The 13,647-nt window shown below is 50.7% G+C and overlaps 1 protein-coding gene across 2 annotated transcripts in view; it reads left to right on the top strand.

The window, feature by feature from the left end:
- Positions 1-13,647, top strand: part of CIB4 (calcium and integrin binding family member 4) — a 143,194-nt gene that overhangs the window by 46,573 nt on the left and 82,974 nt on the right. The window contains exon 2 of one of the 2 annotated variants that reach the window (XM_058682797.1): positions 454-735. The exons of the other annotated variant lie outside the window; for it this stretch is intronic. Coding sequence (XP_058538780.1) covers positions 526-735 — 210 coding nt within the window. The 5' untranslated portion in view covers positions 454-525. The remainder of the gene's footprint in view (positions 1-453; positions 736-13,647) is intronic. 2 annotated transcript variants of the gene reach the window in all.

Below are 13,647 nucleotides of genomic sequence, written 5' to 3'. Positions count from 1 at the left end.
CTTTAGTTTGTGAGGAAAAGGGCGCAATCAGAGGTAGGATAAATGGTACAGAATTTAACTATCATTCGTTGCTGTGTATTATTATGCATTCAACATTATACACATATTATTTTCCAGCTTCATCTTCCACACCATTCCTCTCTAAGCTCTAGACACATCTAAGTACTTTCATGCTTTACTTCTGACTCATGTGGCTCCCATAAGCTGGGATGTTGGTACTTCCTCGACTCCTCCATTTTTTATCTATTGAACTCCTGTTCAGGCTTCAAGACCCAACTCAAGGGCCACTCTGTCTGTGAAGCACTCCCCAGTTACCTCCAGTCAGAACCCCCAGCACCTTTGTGCTGCCATAGCACGTTGTCGAAGCTTCGATTCAGCAGACGTTCCTCTTACCTAGTAGATCGATCAGTTCTTTAATATCTGTCTTCCCCACTGGCTCATTATCTTCTCCAGGGTGGAGTCCCTTCTTGTGCCACGCCTCGCCGCAGTGGGGAGCTCGGTGCTTTGCACATCAGAGTTGCTCTTATGTTGGTCGTGTATTCAGTACACGGTGAAGTCCTTAAAGCCTCCTACACCTGCGGGGTTAGAGATCGGTGTCAGTGGGGACAGGAGCACGGACAGCAGAGTCTGGAGGGAGAAAAATCCACGCAATTTGCTTCTGTGACTCTTTGCCAACAGACACTTCTAAAGTTGGAGCAAGCCCTACCTGGCTTAAGGAGAGAAGGCAAGACCCATGTGAGTGTCCTAAGGCCCAAGGAAGCATGTGGAGAGGGCACTGAAGTGGAGTCCAGACACCTGGAGTTTGGTCCCAGCTACAACCAACTACCAACTAGCTGGTGGACTTGAGAGACTCACATGCCTCTCTGTGCCCCAGTTTCCTTTTCTGTAGAATAAAAGAGTTGCTTATCTCAAAGAGTCCCCTCCCTCTGACATTTTGTGATGTTAATGACAGACTTGGCCCTATGATTAACAACTGCTCATCCTACAATGGCCAAGAATGTGGTGTGAGGGATGAGGGGCCCGGGCCCTCTCTGTCCATTGTTTTCCAGAACCAGGCCCCCATCCTTGGCCAGTTTGGCTGGAGGATGGGGGAAAGGGGTGAGGTAGGGAGTAAAAAAGCCGACCCTGACTCAGACAAGCTCAGGTTCAAATCCTGACCCTATTCATTACTAGCTGGAACGGAGCCTCTCATGATATTCTGGTCTGTCTTGTCTAGACCAGACCATAGGCTCCTGCAGAGCAGGGATAAGGCCTTGGGATAGGGTCCCTGGTTTGCTGTAGGAAGGAGTATCCAGAACCATCTCGAGATCCAGCTAGATGGAGGCCTGAGAACGGGGAGGGGCCTGGTGGGCCCAGGAGCTGCAGCACAGACAGGGACACGGTTGGTGGAGGGCGGCACCAGGAATCGTGGCCTCTGATGGCCGGGGGCCGGTTGATCGGATTCAGGGCGCTTCGGGTACGACTGAGGTGTTTCTTGGTGTATCCCTGAGGGAGAGACACAGAGGATTAGTCTGGATTTACAGAGCGTAACCAGTCCCAGTGCAGCCGGCTTGCATTTGTCAAGAGACACTATTTATTTAACATCTCAAGCCCAAACCAAACACAAAAGGCAGCTGTTCACAAAGGAGAGGCTGTGGGAGCCGTTGGGGAGAGAGCGCTGTGCTAGGGGGTGGACACCTGGCTCTGTCTTAGTCCTGCCCCAGATGAGCTGGGTGAGCAGCTCTGCGTACAGACTTGCCTGTCCTATTAGTGAGAGTGGGAACCAACTGGTCTTCCCGGAGTGGCTCTGGGGGGTCAGGCTTGCTTCGTTGTTCATTCACAGAAAACCTGCTCCAAAGTCTACAGTCTCCACGTTTGGCGAATCCCTTCCCTCTAGAGAGGGCTTCCTTGTTGGTCTCCATCTCTGGTCCTGGATACCCCACTGAGATGAGCCTCCTGGCATGTGTGTCCTTGAGGACCTGTGGAGAAATTGCATTGGGACGCGTACCCACAAGTGTCCCTAAACACGGCCAGGCTGTCCTCAGTGCATCTGTCTTGGTGTTTACTCTCCCCAGCAATGCACAGGTTTGCCTACTTGGCCCTCACTTCCCTTTTTTAAAAAAAAATTTTACAGTTTATTTATTCATTTAGAGAGAGAGAGAGAGAGCGAGAGAGAGCATGAGCTTTAGTGGGGGTTGGGGAGGGGAGAGAAAGAATCCCGAGCAGGCTCTGTGTTGTCAGCTTGGAGCCCTATGTGGGGCTTGAACTCCTGGACCGTGAGATCATGACCTGAGCCGAAATCAAGAGTTGGACACATAACCAACTGAACCACCCGGTGCGCTCCTGATTCACTTTTGTTTTTGCCATTTGTATGCCTCCCTATTTTCTACTAATTTCCCACTTCTCTCCTTTCCCTTCTCCCTTTAACACCTTCCTCTCTTCCACACTTGGGTCAGGGGCAGTGAGCAAAGCCCCCAATACTGGGGGTCTTGGGCAGGCCAGCAGGTGATGAGAGAGGTATGGGAGAAAACCAGCCACTGTTCTCCAGCCCGGGGAGTGTTTGTGTGTGAGTGAGTGTGTGTGTGTGTGTGTGTGTGTGTGTGTGTGTGTGTGTGGTGAGAGGAGGCTGTGAGTATAAGACTTTTGGCTTTGGTCCTAGTCTTCCCTTCTTCCATCTTCCGGTCCTTCTTTTCCCCTCCACTCACATCCTCTCTGTGTTTGGCCATGGCTCCAGAATAGTTCAAGCTAGAGGAAACCTTAGACCATGCAGTCCAATAAGGAAACAGGCCCAGCACGGGGAGAGAGCACCTCCAAGCCTCACAGACTGTGGGCCAGAGCTGGGACTCAAGCCCCGCTCTCCTGACCTCCGAGCCTTTGGCTGCAGGGTAAGTCCCTAGACTTGCTTCCTTCCCATAGCGAGAATTAAGTCCCTGAGAGCCTGTCCTCTACAGAGATTCTGGACTGGCCATGGCCTGTATTTCCCGACAAACATGTTGCTGCTAAGGAAAAAAGAGAGTCTGAAGATCTAGTCAACATCCTCACAAATCTTGAAATCCTTCTTTGCAGGTTTATAGCTTCTGAGAAACAAGCAGAAGCAGCCTTGTCTCAGGACCAAACGCAATAATTATAATAGCACTCGCAATGATTAATCAGCCAGTGAGTATTGAGTGGCGCCCGTGAGCGTGCACAGCAGTGTGTGTGCGCATGTGTGTGTCCAGGTCGGGGTGGGGGGAGGGGGAGAGCAAGAGAGGTGACTTTACTTCCAGTGAGCAGGTTTTGGGTGTCTTTCCCTCAGTGGAGGGGCTGGGTCACCACCGCGGCACTCCTTGGGTAGTGTCCTGTTCTGGCTGGGGCTGTAGTTCTTTCTGTTGGGAGAGGACTCCTGCCCCCTGTGGTGCCTGTTGCTGGGCTCCTGGCCATGCTGGGAGACAGGAATCGACCCACAGAAGCAGGGTTCAGACCCATCAATGATTACTGAAATTAACGAGGGGCCTCACCAACATGATGTACCTGACACAACCAGAAGAACTTGGGATGTTCAGCTTGGGGCAAAGATGCAGGGGACATGTGAGCCGTCCCGTGGAGGAGGGATTAGCCTTGCTCTGGGTAGCCTAGGAGGGACCAGTGAGCGGTGGGAGATGCCACAGTGGAAGACCTTTCAGCTCAAAACTGGTCAAACTTTCTCTACGGCTCTGAAGAAGGAATGGGCTGCCCGTGAGGTAGTGAGCTCCTGGGCAGTGGAGGTATGCAAGAATAGCCGGATTTGTCCTTTGGGTTGAGGTTGTTTTAGAAGGATCCAAGGAGCTAGTACAGTGCCTGCCACATAGTAGGTCTGCAAGAAATGCCTTTCGACTTGGTTGCTGAATGTACTGGGTTTGGGGCTGGACGACTTGCCCCTTGAGGTTCAGTCGGACTCTGGTCAACATGTAAGGAGCGGTCCCTCTGTGCCAGGCACTTTGCCCCTCCGACCTTGAGAGGCTGCAACTCCCTAGCCTCAGGGAAGGCTGCACCCAGAGTCCTTGCTAAGCCTCCACACCTCTGCTTTCTCCCAGCCACCCCAGCCCGACCAAAGCCCCGCCGACTTATATCCCAAGTGTGCCTGCAGAGGCCCGATGCTCACAGGTTGCAGTAAGGGCCTGGAAGCCCTAGGACTCCAGCAAGGGAAATGGGCCTTTGGCAGGCTAATTACTGGGAGCTGATTCTATTAAGCAGATAGCTCGCTCTAGGCAAAGCAATTACATCTAATCAGCCCCTTGCAGCAGTCCAAAGGGACAGCCATTTGAGCCAGACATGTGTGTGAGTAGGAACATCAAAGCAGCGTGAGGCTCAGGTCTAGGCGGGCTGGTTTGGGGCTAGGGGCTGCTCAGGAAGTGGTCCCCTGGTCCCTTCCCCAGGTTGCCAGATCTCAGGCCACAGTGGGGCTGCAGCACATGGAGGTGGCCTTGAATGAGGACTCAAAGATCTAGGTCGAGATCTGGCACTTCCACTAAAGAGCCAAATTTCACTGGGGAGAGCACTTCTCTGACCTGAGCCTCAGTTTCCCGGTCTGTCAAGCGAATAAGATAACCTGAAAAGGAGTCATTCTGAGTTTGAAACTGTAGTCCATCTCAATATTGTACTGTATACTTAAAAACTTCCCAGGAGGGAAGATCTTTTGTTAAGTGTTCTTGTGACAAATAACAATCATAGTAAGTGAGGAGAGCAGAAGGAAATTTTTCGAGGTGATGGTTATGTTTATGGCATAGATTGCGGTGATAGCTTCACAGATGTATACTTATCTCTGAACTCAGCAAGTTGTATACGTTAAATATATATAGCTTTTTGTATGTCAATCAAATCTCAACAAAGTGGCTTAATCAAAACAAAACAAAACAAAACAAAACAAAACAAAACAGAAACGTGGTCCATCTAGTCCATATTTGGATTCTAGTCCAGGATGGAAATATATGCTGCAGGGTCTAATTACTCAGACTATGTTTTTGTTTTTGTTTTTTTAAATTTTGTTTTGTTTTTTTTTCAACGTTTTTTATTTATTTTTGGGACAGAGAGAGACAGAGCATGAACGGGGGAGGGGCAGAGAGAGAGGGAGACACAGAATCGGAAACAGGCTCCAGGCTCCGAGCCGTCAGCCCAGAGCCTGACGCGGGGCTCGAACTCACGGACCGCAAGATCGTGACCTGGCTGAAGTCGGACGCTTAACCGACTGCGCCACCCAGGCGCCCCCAGACTATGTTTTTAAAAATAACTGAAAAGATATATTTAAAAAAATTTTTTTTAATGTTTATTTATTTTTAAGAGAGAGAGAGAGAGAGAGAGAAACAGAATGTGAGCAGGGGAGGAGCAGAGAGAGAGGGAGACACAGAATCCGAAGCAAGCTCCAGGCTCTGAGCCGTCAGCACAGAGCCTGATGTGGGGCTCGAACCCATGAACTGTGAGATCATGACCTGAGCTGAAGTCGGACGCCCAACCGACCGATCCACTCAGGTGCCCCTGAAATGATATATTTTTTAAAGTGATGGATGCCCTCCTCTAGAAATTTAATGAAATGTGTGTTTCTGAAAAACTAGCCATGATTTTTTTTTAAACCACAGTGCAGTGGCTTCTGAGTCCCAGATTCTTGAAGGAAGTTAGGTGATGCTAGAGATGGAGAAAATGAGAGAGGAGGTCCCTGGAGATGAGATGAGCAAGACAGAGACAGGTGACATCCGGGCCATGGCAGGGCCCCATCTATCTGTGCTTGCTCCCTTCCCAGAGGAAGAACTCTGTGAAAGATCTCCGGATACTGGTAGGATGTGGAGGAGAGTTTAAACATCAGCCCCTTCCAGCCCTGAAATTCTGGGTCGGGACCAAGCAACTGGTGTGTGACCCAAACTCATCCGAGGAGTAGGCTCATGGAGGAAACAGAAGGCAGTGACCAGCTGTGGGACCTGGGCCAGTCATGGCCCCTCTGTGAGCCTCGGTTTCCTCCTTAAACGGTGGAGCAGTCTCCACATTGCCTCCCTCACATGGTGGTTGGGGGACTCCAAGATGATGAATGTAAAACTAAGACTAATTAATTTGATTATGAGGTGAGACTATGCACTAAAAAGCTCCTGCACAGTGAAGGAAATCATCCATAAAATGAAAGGGCAGGCTATGGAATGGGAGAAAATATTTGCAAATCATTTATCTGATAAGGGTTCAGATCCAAGATATATAAAGAACTCATACAACTTAGTAGAAAAAACCCCCAAACGATCCAGTTAAAAAATGGACAGGGGCACCTGAGTGAATCAGTCCATTTAAGCGTCCGACTTTGGCTCAGGTCATGGTCTCGTAGTTCATGAGTTCGAGCCCCGCATGGGGCTCTGTGCTGACAGCTCGGAGCTTGGAGCCAGCTTCGGATTCTGTGTCTCCCTCTCTCTCTGCCCCTCCCTTGTTCATGCTCTGTCTGTCTGTCTGCCTCAAAAATAAACATTAAAAAATTTTAAAAATGGACAGGTATCTGAATAGACATTTTCCCAAAGAAGACATAAATGGCCAATGGGTACATGAAAAAGTGCTCAACATCACTAATCACCTGGGAAAGGCAAATCAAAACCACAATGAGATTATTGTGCCCCACCCCTGTTAGAATGGTTATTACCAAAAAGACACGAAATAACAAGTGTTGGTGAGGAGAAAAAGGAATGCTCACGCACTGTTGGTGGGAACGTTAAGTTGAGGCAGCCATTAGGGAGACTGTATGGAGGTTCTCCAAAAACGTTAAAAATAGAACGACTGTATGATCCAGCAATTCCATTTCTGGGTATGTGAAGGAAATAAAGTCACCACCTTGAGAAGATACCTGCACCCCCATGTTCATTGCAGTATTGTTTACAAAACCAAGACATGGAAACAACCTAAGTGTCCATTGATGATGAGTGGATAAAGAAAATATATACACAATGGCATATTATTCAGACATAAAAAAGAAAGAAATCCTGCCATTGGCGACAGCATGGATGGAACTTGAGGGCATTGCACTGAGCTAAGTGAGTCAGAGAAAGACAAACACCCGTGATCTCATTTATATGTGAAATCTGAAAAAAGAAAAAACAACCCAAAAAAACAACAAACTGAACTCGGAAAACAGAGTGATGGTTGCCAGAGGGTGAGGTGTGGGCAAAATGGGTGAATGTGGTCGAAAGGTACCGACTTCCAGTTATAAGATAGAGAAAGCCTCCTGGGATGTAACATACAACACGGTGGCTGCAATTAACAATGCCGTATGGTGTATTTGAAAGTTGTTAACAGAGTAGAACTTCAAAATTCTCGTAATAGGAACAAAACTTGTAACTATGTGTGGAGATGGGTGCCAACTAAATTTATTGTGGTCATCATTTCATAGCATACCCAGATGTTAAGTCATTATGTTGTACACTAAACTAATACAATGGCATATGTCAGTTATATCTCAATTAAAAAAAAGAAAAAAAAGATGAGAATGTTCTTGTTAACAGCCGGGACCCAGCTCTCCCTCTCCGGCCCTTCTCTCTGTTTCAGTTTTCATGATTGTAGCTTTGAGAGCAGGATGGCCTTGGGGGAGCAGACCGTGAGGGCCACCTGACTTCCAGCTTTCCCTGGCCTTGGTGATCTCAGAGAGCTGGTGTAATTAGACCAAAGCTTTGGTCTGTCCTCAAAGAGGAGCCCTCGTGCTGACTGGCATCCAGTGGCCTTGCTTGGCCATGCACAGCCTTTGGGCATTTGTTGCGGGGAGAAGAAGCAACCTTGATTGAGCCGCTGGGGTTGAGGAGAGCTGAGTCTCCTGGATTAGGCTGGCAGGGAGGAGGACGGGGGTAGGATATGCAGGGGGGTGGAGGCACCAAGAAAGCTTGGATTGCCCTGCTCCTCAGCACCCCACACGAATCATTTTCCAGGAGAGAGGCCAAAAGGAAGAAGCCACTTTCTCCCCCATGTTATTCCAGGAGTGGTGGGAGGGAAGCCTGGACCCAGAGCTTGTCGGAAAGCCTGGAGCACCAGCCTGAGAATCTGCAGTGCTACTTGGAGGCAGTGGAGGGGCCTGAAAGGTGTGTGGGCAGAGCTATTCCAACACGAGGTCGTGGCCCTCCGAGCCAAGCCTGCATTCCTCGGTGTGGCCTCCACAACCTGCCCTTCCGACCTCTCTGGCCTCATCCCCTCTGGTCCACTTAGGGCTCTTGTCACCAGCCATCCTGTATCCTTCACGATCCTTCCAAATGCTCCAGGCTCTTTCTTGCCTTTCTGCCAGAAATGCACATCTTCCCAGGTACATATGCAACTGCACTCAGTGTTCCCCACAGCCCTTGGAATGGCAGCATTCCCATTTTGCAGATGATGAAACTGAGGCTCATCGTGAAGCAATTTGTCTAAGTGCTTATAGGTAAATGCACGACAGATACAGCATTCAAGCCTAGATCAGTTTGACTCCAAAGTCTATGCTTTGACTTTTCTGCCACATTGCCTCTCTAGAAAATGATTGAGGGCAGAACAAGGTAGCAGTAGAGGGGAAGAACAGAAGGTGCTGTCAATACAGGACCTGTCACATAGAGCTTAAAAAATACTAGCTGTGTTGGGGTGCCTGGGTAGCTCAGTTGGTTAAGTGTCTGACTCTTGATTTCGGCCCAGGCCATGATCTCATGGTTCGTGAGTTCGAGCCCCGCATCAGGCTCTACACTGATAGTGTCTAGCCTGCTTCAGATTCTTGCTCTCCCTCTCTCTCTGCCCCTCTCTGGCTCTCTCTCGAAAGTAAATAAACACACATTAAAAAAAAAATACTAGCTGTGGGGCGTCTGGGTGGCTCAGTTGGTTAAGTGTCTGACTTTGGCTCAGGTCATGTTCTCACAGTTCTGGGTCCGAGCCCTGTGTCAGGCTCTGTGATGATAGCTCAGAGCCTGGAGTCTGCTTGGATTCTGTGTCTCCCTCTGTCTCTGCCCCTCCCCTGCTCACGCTATGCCTCTCTCTTTCTCTCAAGACTAAATAAACATTAAAAAAAATACTAGCTGTGTGAATGAATAGGCAGCTCAGAGAGGATGGCCATAGAAAGGTCCAGGACCCAGCACCCGGGTTTGCTCCAAGAGGGACAGACGCTTGACTCTGAGTAGGAAACAGGGCAGAACTGAGGGGGAGGCCAGCTTGCCAAGGGGCTGGGAGATAGGACTGTCGTGAACAATCGGGACTCAGTGACCAATCCGAGGTGATGGAGGAGGCCAAGCTGCCCATGGCCCAGCCCTAGCACAGTGCTCAGCACCTGGCCCAGACAGGGACTCTGAAGGGTCTCTAGACTGTGCACAAATTGGAGGATGGCTTTGAGGCTTTGAGTTGGGTGCCTGGGAGAAGGGCAGTGTTTTCAGTGCACCAAGGGATATGACGGGGAAGAACCATTCAACCACCTGGTTGAGGGCGGGTCTTGGTGTTGGGTCATCCCGGGGAGGCACAGGTGGGTACCTGATCTTTGCACTGTGCAGATCTCAGATGGTCCAGAGACGGTGCATGGAATCCATAGCACGACGGGGAGATGGAGATCAGCTGGGAGGCGGCACTCAGGCGGAAGGGCACCACGCTGTCAGGGAGATGGAAAAAATGATGTCGTTAAGGAACAATGTGGCCAAAGGAATGAGCTGTAACTTGTTGGATCCAAAAGGACAAATGGGAAAACGGCTGCCAGAGGCACAGGGGTGTCTGATGATGGCCTGACACTGCCCTGGGGGAGGGACTGAGCCCCAGCCCAGAGGCCAGAATAGAATTACCCTATAGGCTTCGTGGACCCTTTCTGTCCCTTAATACCTTGGCAAACAAACCTTCTGGTCTATTAATAAAGGCTTGATGAATTGAGTCAGGATAGACCTGCTGGTCAGAGAACTCTGCCCTGTTTCAATGGAGTAGATCTAGGGAGGCTGCTGTGAGGCAGAGGAAAAAGGCCAGGTTCTGGGCTTGGCATCCCTGGGTGGGTCTTACTCCTGCCCGGCTGTGAGCCTTCCTTCTTTTTAAAAAATATTTATTTATTTTTGGAAGAGCGCAAGCCAGGGAGGGGCAGAGAGAAGGGGACAGAGGATCGAAATCGAAGTGGGATCTGCACTGACAGGCTGACAGCCGTGAGCCCGATGTGGGGCTCGAACTCACGAACTGCGAGATCATGACCTGAGCCGAAGTCGGATGCTCAACAGACTGAACCACTCAGGTGACCCTGAACCTGCCTACCTTCTTAAGATGGGTTGGAAGGATTGGGTGAGATACTGGACCACTGGTCCTTAAATCAGGACTGGCATGCCGAGAGGACTTCCTTCCCTTCCTTCTGTTCCCTCTTTCCTGGATAAGGGCTGGGGAAAATCAACCCCGAGGCACAGCCCAGGGAGGAATCCCCAGTGGGCTGAGGCGATCTGGCCGAGGGAAGGGGCTTGCTGGGTCTGACTGGGGTGGGTGGGCCGTGGAAAGACTGAGCTGGTTAGAGGCAGGCGAGACACTCAGCAGAGACCCAGTGGAGATTTAGAATCTAGAGATAAGCGCCAAAGGGAACTTACATGCGTGTGTAAGTGGGTTGGTGGGTGTGGGGGGTTCAGCTGGCCTAAGTTGCCACTTAAGAGGTGAGGAAACAGGCCCAGAGAGGGGAAGGGTCAAGGGAATGCAACATGATGACAGCGCCTGGATCTTGATTGAGTCAGAACCCCATTGCTGAGTTCCTGCCTAGCGCAGAAGGTGATGGGCCTCCAGGCAATGGCCAGGGCACCAGACTTGAGAGGAGGTAGTTGTGTTGACCTTCGGAATCTGGAGAAACTGGAACCTACTTTTTTACTGTAGTCAAATTGTTGAGAATCCAGTTAGCCCTGTGTGGGGCTCCAGCTCACCTCCCGCTGCCCTGGTGGGGCGGGGCAGGGGGGCCCAGCCTTCTTCAGAGGGGGGTCTTCTTCTGGGAATTTTGGGCTAGGAAGCTTTGGGGTCTGGTAGGCAGGGACTCCAAAAGGTGGCTGACCTCCAGGGGCTTGGCTGGGGGATACAAATGGCCACACTAAGGGGCGCCTGCCTGGGTGGCTTAGTTGGTTAAGTGTCTGACTTCAGCTCAGGTCATGAGCTTGCGGTCTGTGAGTTTGAGCCCCGTGTCGGGCTCGGTGCTGACAGCTCAGAGCCTGGCACCTGCTTCGGATTCTGTGTCTCCCTCTCTCTCTGCCCCTGCCTTGCTCATGATCTCTCTCTCTCAAAAATAAATAAACATTTAAAAAATTTTTGAAAATTAGGGAAAAACAAATGGCCACACTAAGGCCTCTGTCCACCCGCCAGTGATGACCCCAGAAATAATTCTCCTATTTTCCCCCAAACTCAGCTGTAAGAGCACGTATCCTGTGCACGTATGGTCGCACTGTCACATCCATTTTCCCAAGGGGGGAGGAAGTCTCCACAGTCCACCAGGACAGTAAATGGTGGATGTAGGACTCCTGGGTTGTTCCCCACAACACCCTGTGGTCTTTGCATCTTCCTCCTCCCTCTGCATACGCCTCTAGAGTCTTCCTTGTGGCCTGTGGTTCCCTTCAGCTGGTAGACCAGGTCCCCTGAACTCCTTTAACTGAGTCCCACTTCTTAGCTCCTGTGTCTGAGCCTTTTTGCTTTCTGGCTGGACCAACTTTCTCCCCAAGAATGGAGAGAGGGACTCAGGAAGGGAAAGCTCCATGCCTCTGTACACAGAGGGAAACTGAGGCACAGAACTGGCCTGCACCAAGGCCAGGAGCCAACGTCCCTGTCCCCAGGTCCAGCAAGAGAGACCTAGAGCTGCAAGAAATATAGCAGACAGAGAAACACTCTTCTGTTTTCTTAAGCTCCCAGCTGGGACTCAGAACACCAAATCCTCTTTGAAAAAACAGGAAGAGGACTTATAAAAAAGCAAGATATTGACCTTATGAAACTGGACACCCCCATATAGAGATTAACTTCTTTCTTAAGCATTTTTTTTTCATTTCCATAAGCATCTTAATTCATGCCAACATCATGGCCAGCCTGGATTGTGGATGGTTGGAGAGAAGGATGGCCTTGTCTTAGCCACATATTTACACATGTTCTCTCTCTCTCTCTCTCTCTCTCTCTCTCTCTCACACACACACACACACACACACACACACACCAGGGGCAGTAGAAAGAACATTGGAAAAAGAGCCAAAAACCTGAGCTTTATTTCCAGCTCTGTCACTGAACCTTGAACCTCAGTTTCCTCATCTGTAAAGGGGGTGGTTGGACCAACCAGTTCTCTAAGATTCCTTCCCAGCCTGCCCTCTGGAAGCTGCTTGCTTGAGCACTGTGGGTTGCCTGCTCCCTTATTTCCCACTCTTTCTCCTCCCCCCAACTTCTCAAGGGCCCTGCCTGTGTCTTCCAGAACTTCTCTGACAGCCTTCAGGCCTGGTCAGGCAAACCCTGGGAGGGAGGGGACGGAGAGGCATGCCTTCTGGATCTGTGCTGGGCCAGGATGACTTTTATGGTTCTTTCAGCTCTGCTGCAAGGTCCAAAGTCACACGGAAGGCACTCAGCATGAGGTAGGTGCTTCCCAAAGCCCACTTTCCCCCTCCTGCTCCCTCTTTTTAGTTCACCTGGATGCCTCTCCACATCTGGGGCCATGTTCCCTCTCATCTACCTCACCCACGGAAGAAGCCACATCGTTTTTTCTAGTTTAAGTTCTCCTCAGCCTGTGTCGTGTGGCTCCAGTCTGAACCCACCGGTGGTTCTCTGTGCGTTCAGGTTGAAGACCTGGACCTCACTGTGGCCTGTGGGCTCTTGGGGATCCTCTCCCCCGACCTCCCCAGCCTGGCTTTGAGGTCCACTTGCCCTGGGCCTCTGGGCTTTGCGAGGCTTCTGTCAGGTCCCCAAACTCACCGTGTTCCTTCCATCTCAGCGTGAACCCTACCTCTACCGGGGCTCACCCTGTCTCCACCCGGCACACACCTGCTCTTCTGATGGTCCCTTCCCCAGGGAAATCCTCCTTGGCCCCAGAGAGGTCAGGTCCCTCATGCTATGGTCCTCTGGCTCCCCTCTCCTCCCTGACGATGAACCACCATCCCAACGAAAGGACCAGTTGCACCTCAAACACTGGATGTCTGTCTCTCCCACTGCACCGTAAGTTCCAGGAAGGCAGAGACAGGTCGGTGCGTCTGTTTGGTTCAACACTGTCTCCCCAGCACCTGCACGTCTGATGCTCAACATGTACTTTTGAGTACACGAATGACTGGCGTCCAAAATTGCTCTCTTTAAACACACCTGAAACACGGCTCCACACCTTCCATGAAATCGGGGCACAGAGTTCCCTGAAATAGCTTTACTCTTCTCTGGGTAGAGAGCTGGCCTTTCCTAAAGCTTCCTCCTTTTCCCTCAAGTTTCTTTCTAAACGTTTCTCTGACCTGCCAACATTATCGGCCTGCGCAAGCAACAGAGTTCACATCCGCGTTTCGGTTCCTTCCATCTTCCAACAAGCCCGATCGTTTTCACCCTTCGATTTTGTTCTGCTCTTAGGGCCGGAGCCAACAGTGGTTATTCTGGGCCCTGGGGTGGAGGGCAGCTGTGGGCTAGCCCTGACTCCGCGAGGACCAGGAGAGAGGTGCGGGGTATCCTCGGTGGCCTTGGGGAGAGGTAGATCATGACGGTGGTCTGGTTCTGGCTGGAGCAGAGGTTATAGGAACCCCCTTTGTCATTCTGGTC

The sequence above is a fragment of the Neofelis nebulosa genome, chromosome 9, assembly GCF_028018385.1.
Source record: "Neofelis nebulosa isolate mNeoNeb1 chromosome 9, mNeoNeb1.pri, whole genome shotgun sequence".
Taxonomy (NCBI): Eukaryota; Metazoa; Chordata; class Mammalia; order Carnivora; family Felidae; genus Neofelis; species Neofelis nebulosa.
Note: the sequence above shows the minus strand (reverse complement) of the source record. Positions and strands in the feature narration are given on the sequence as shown.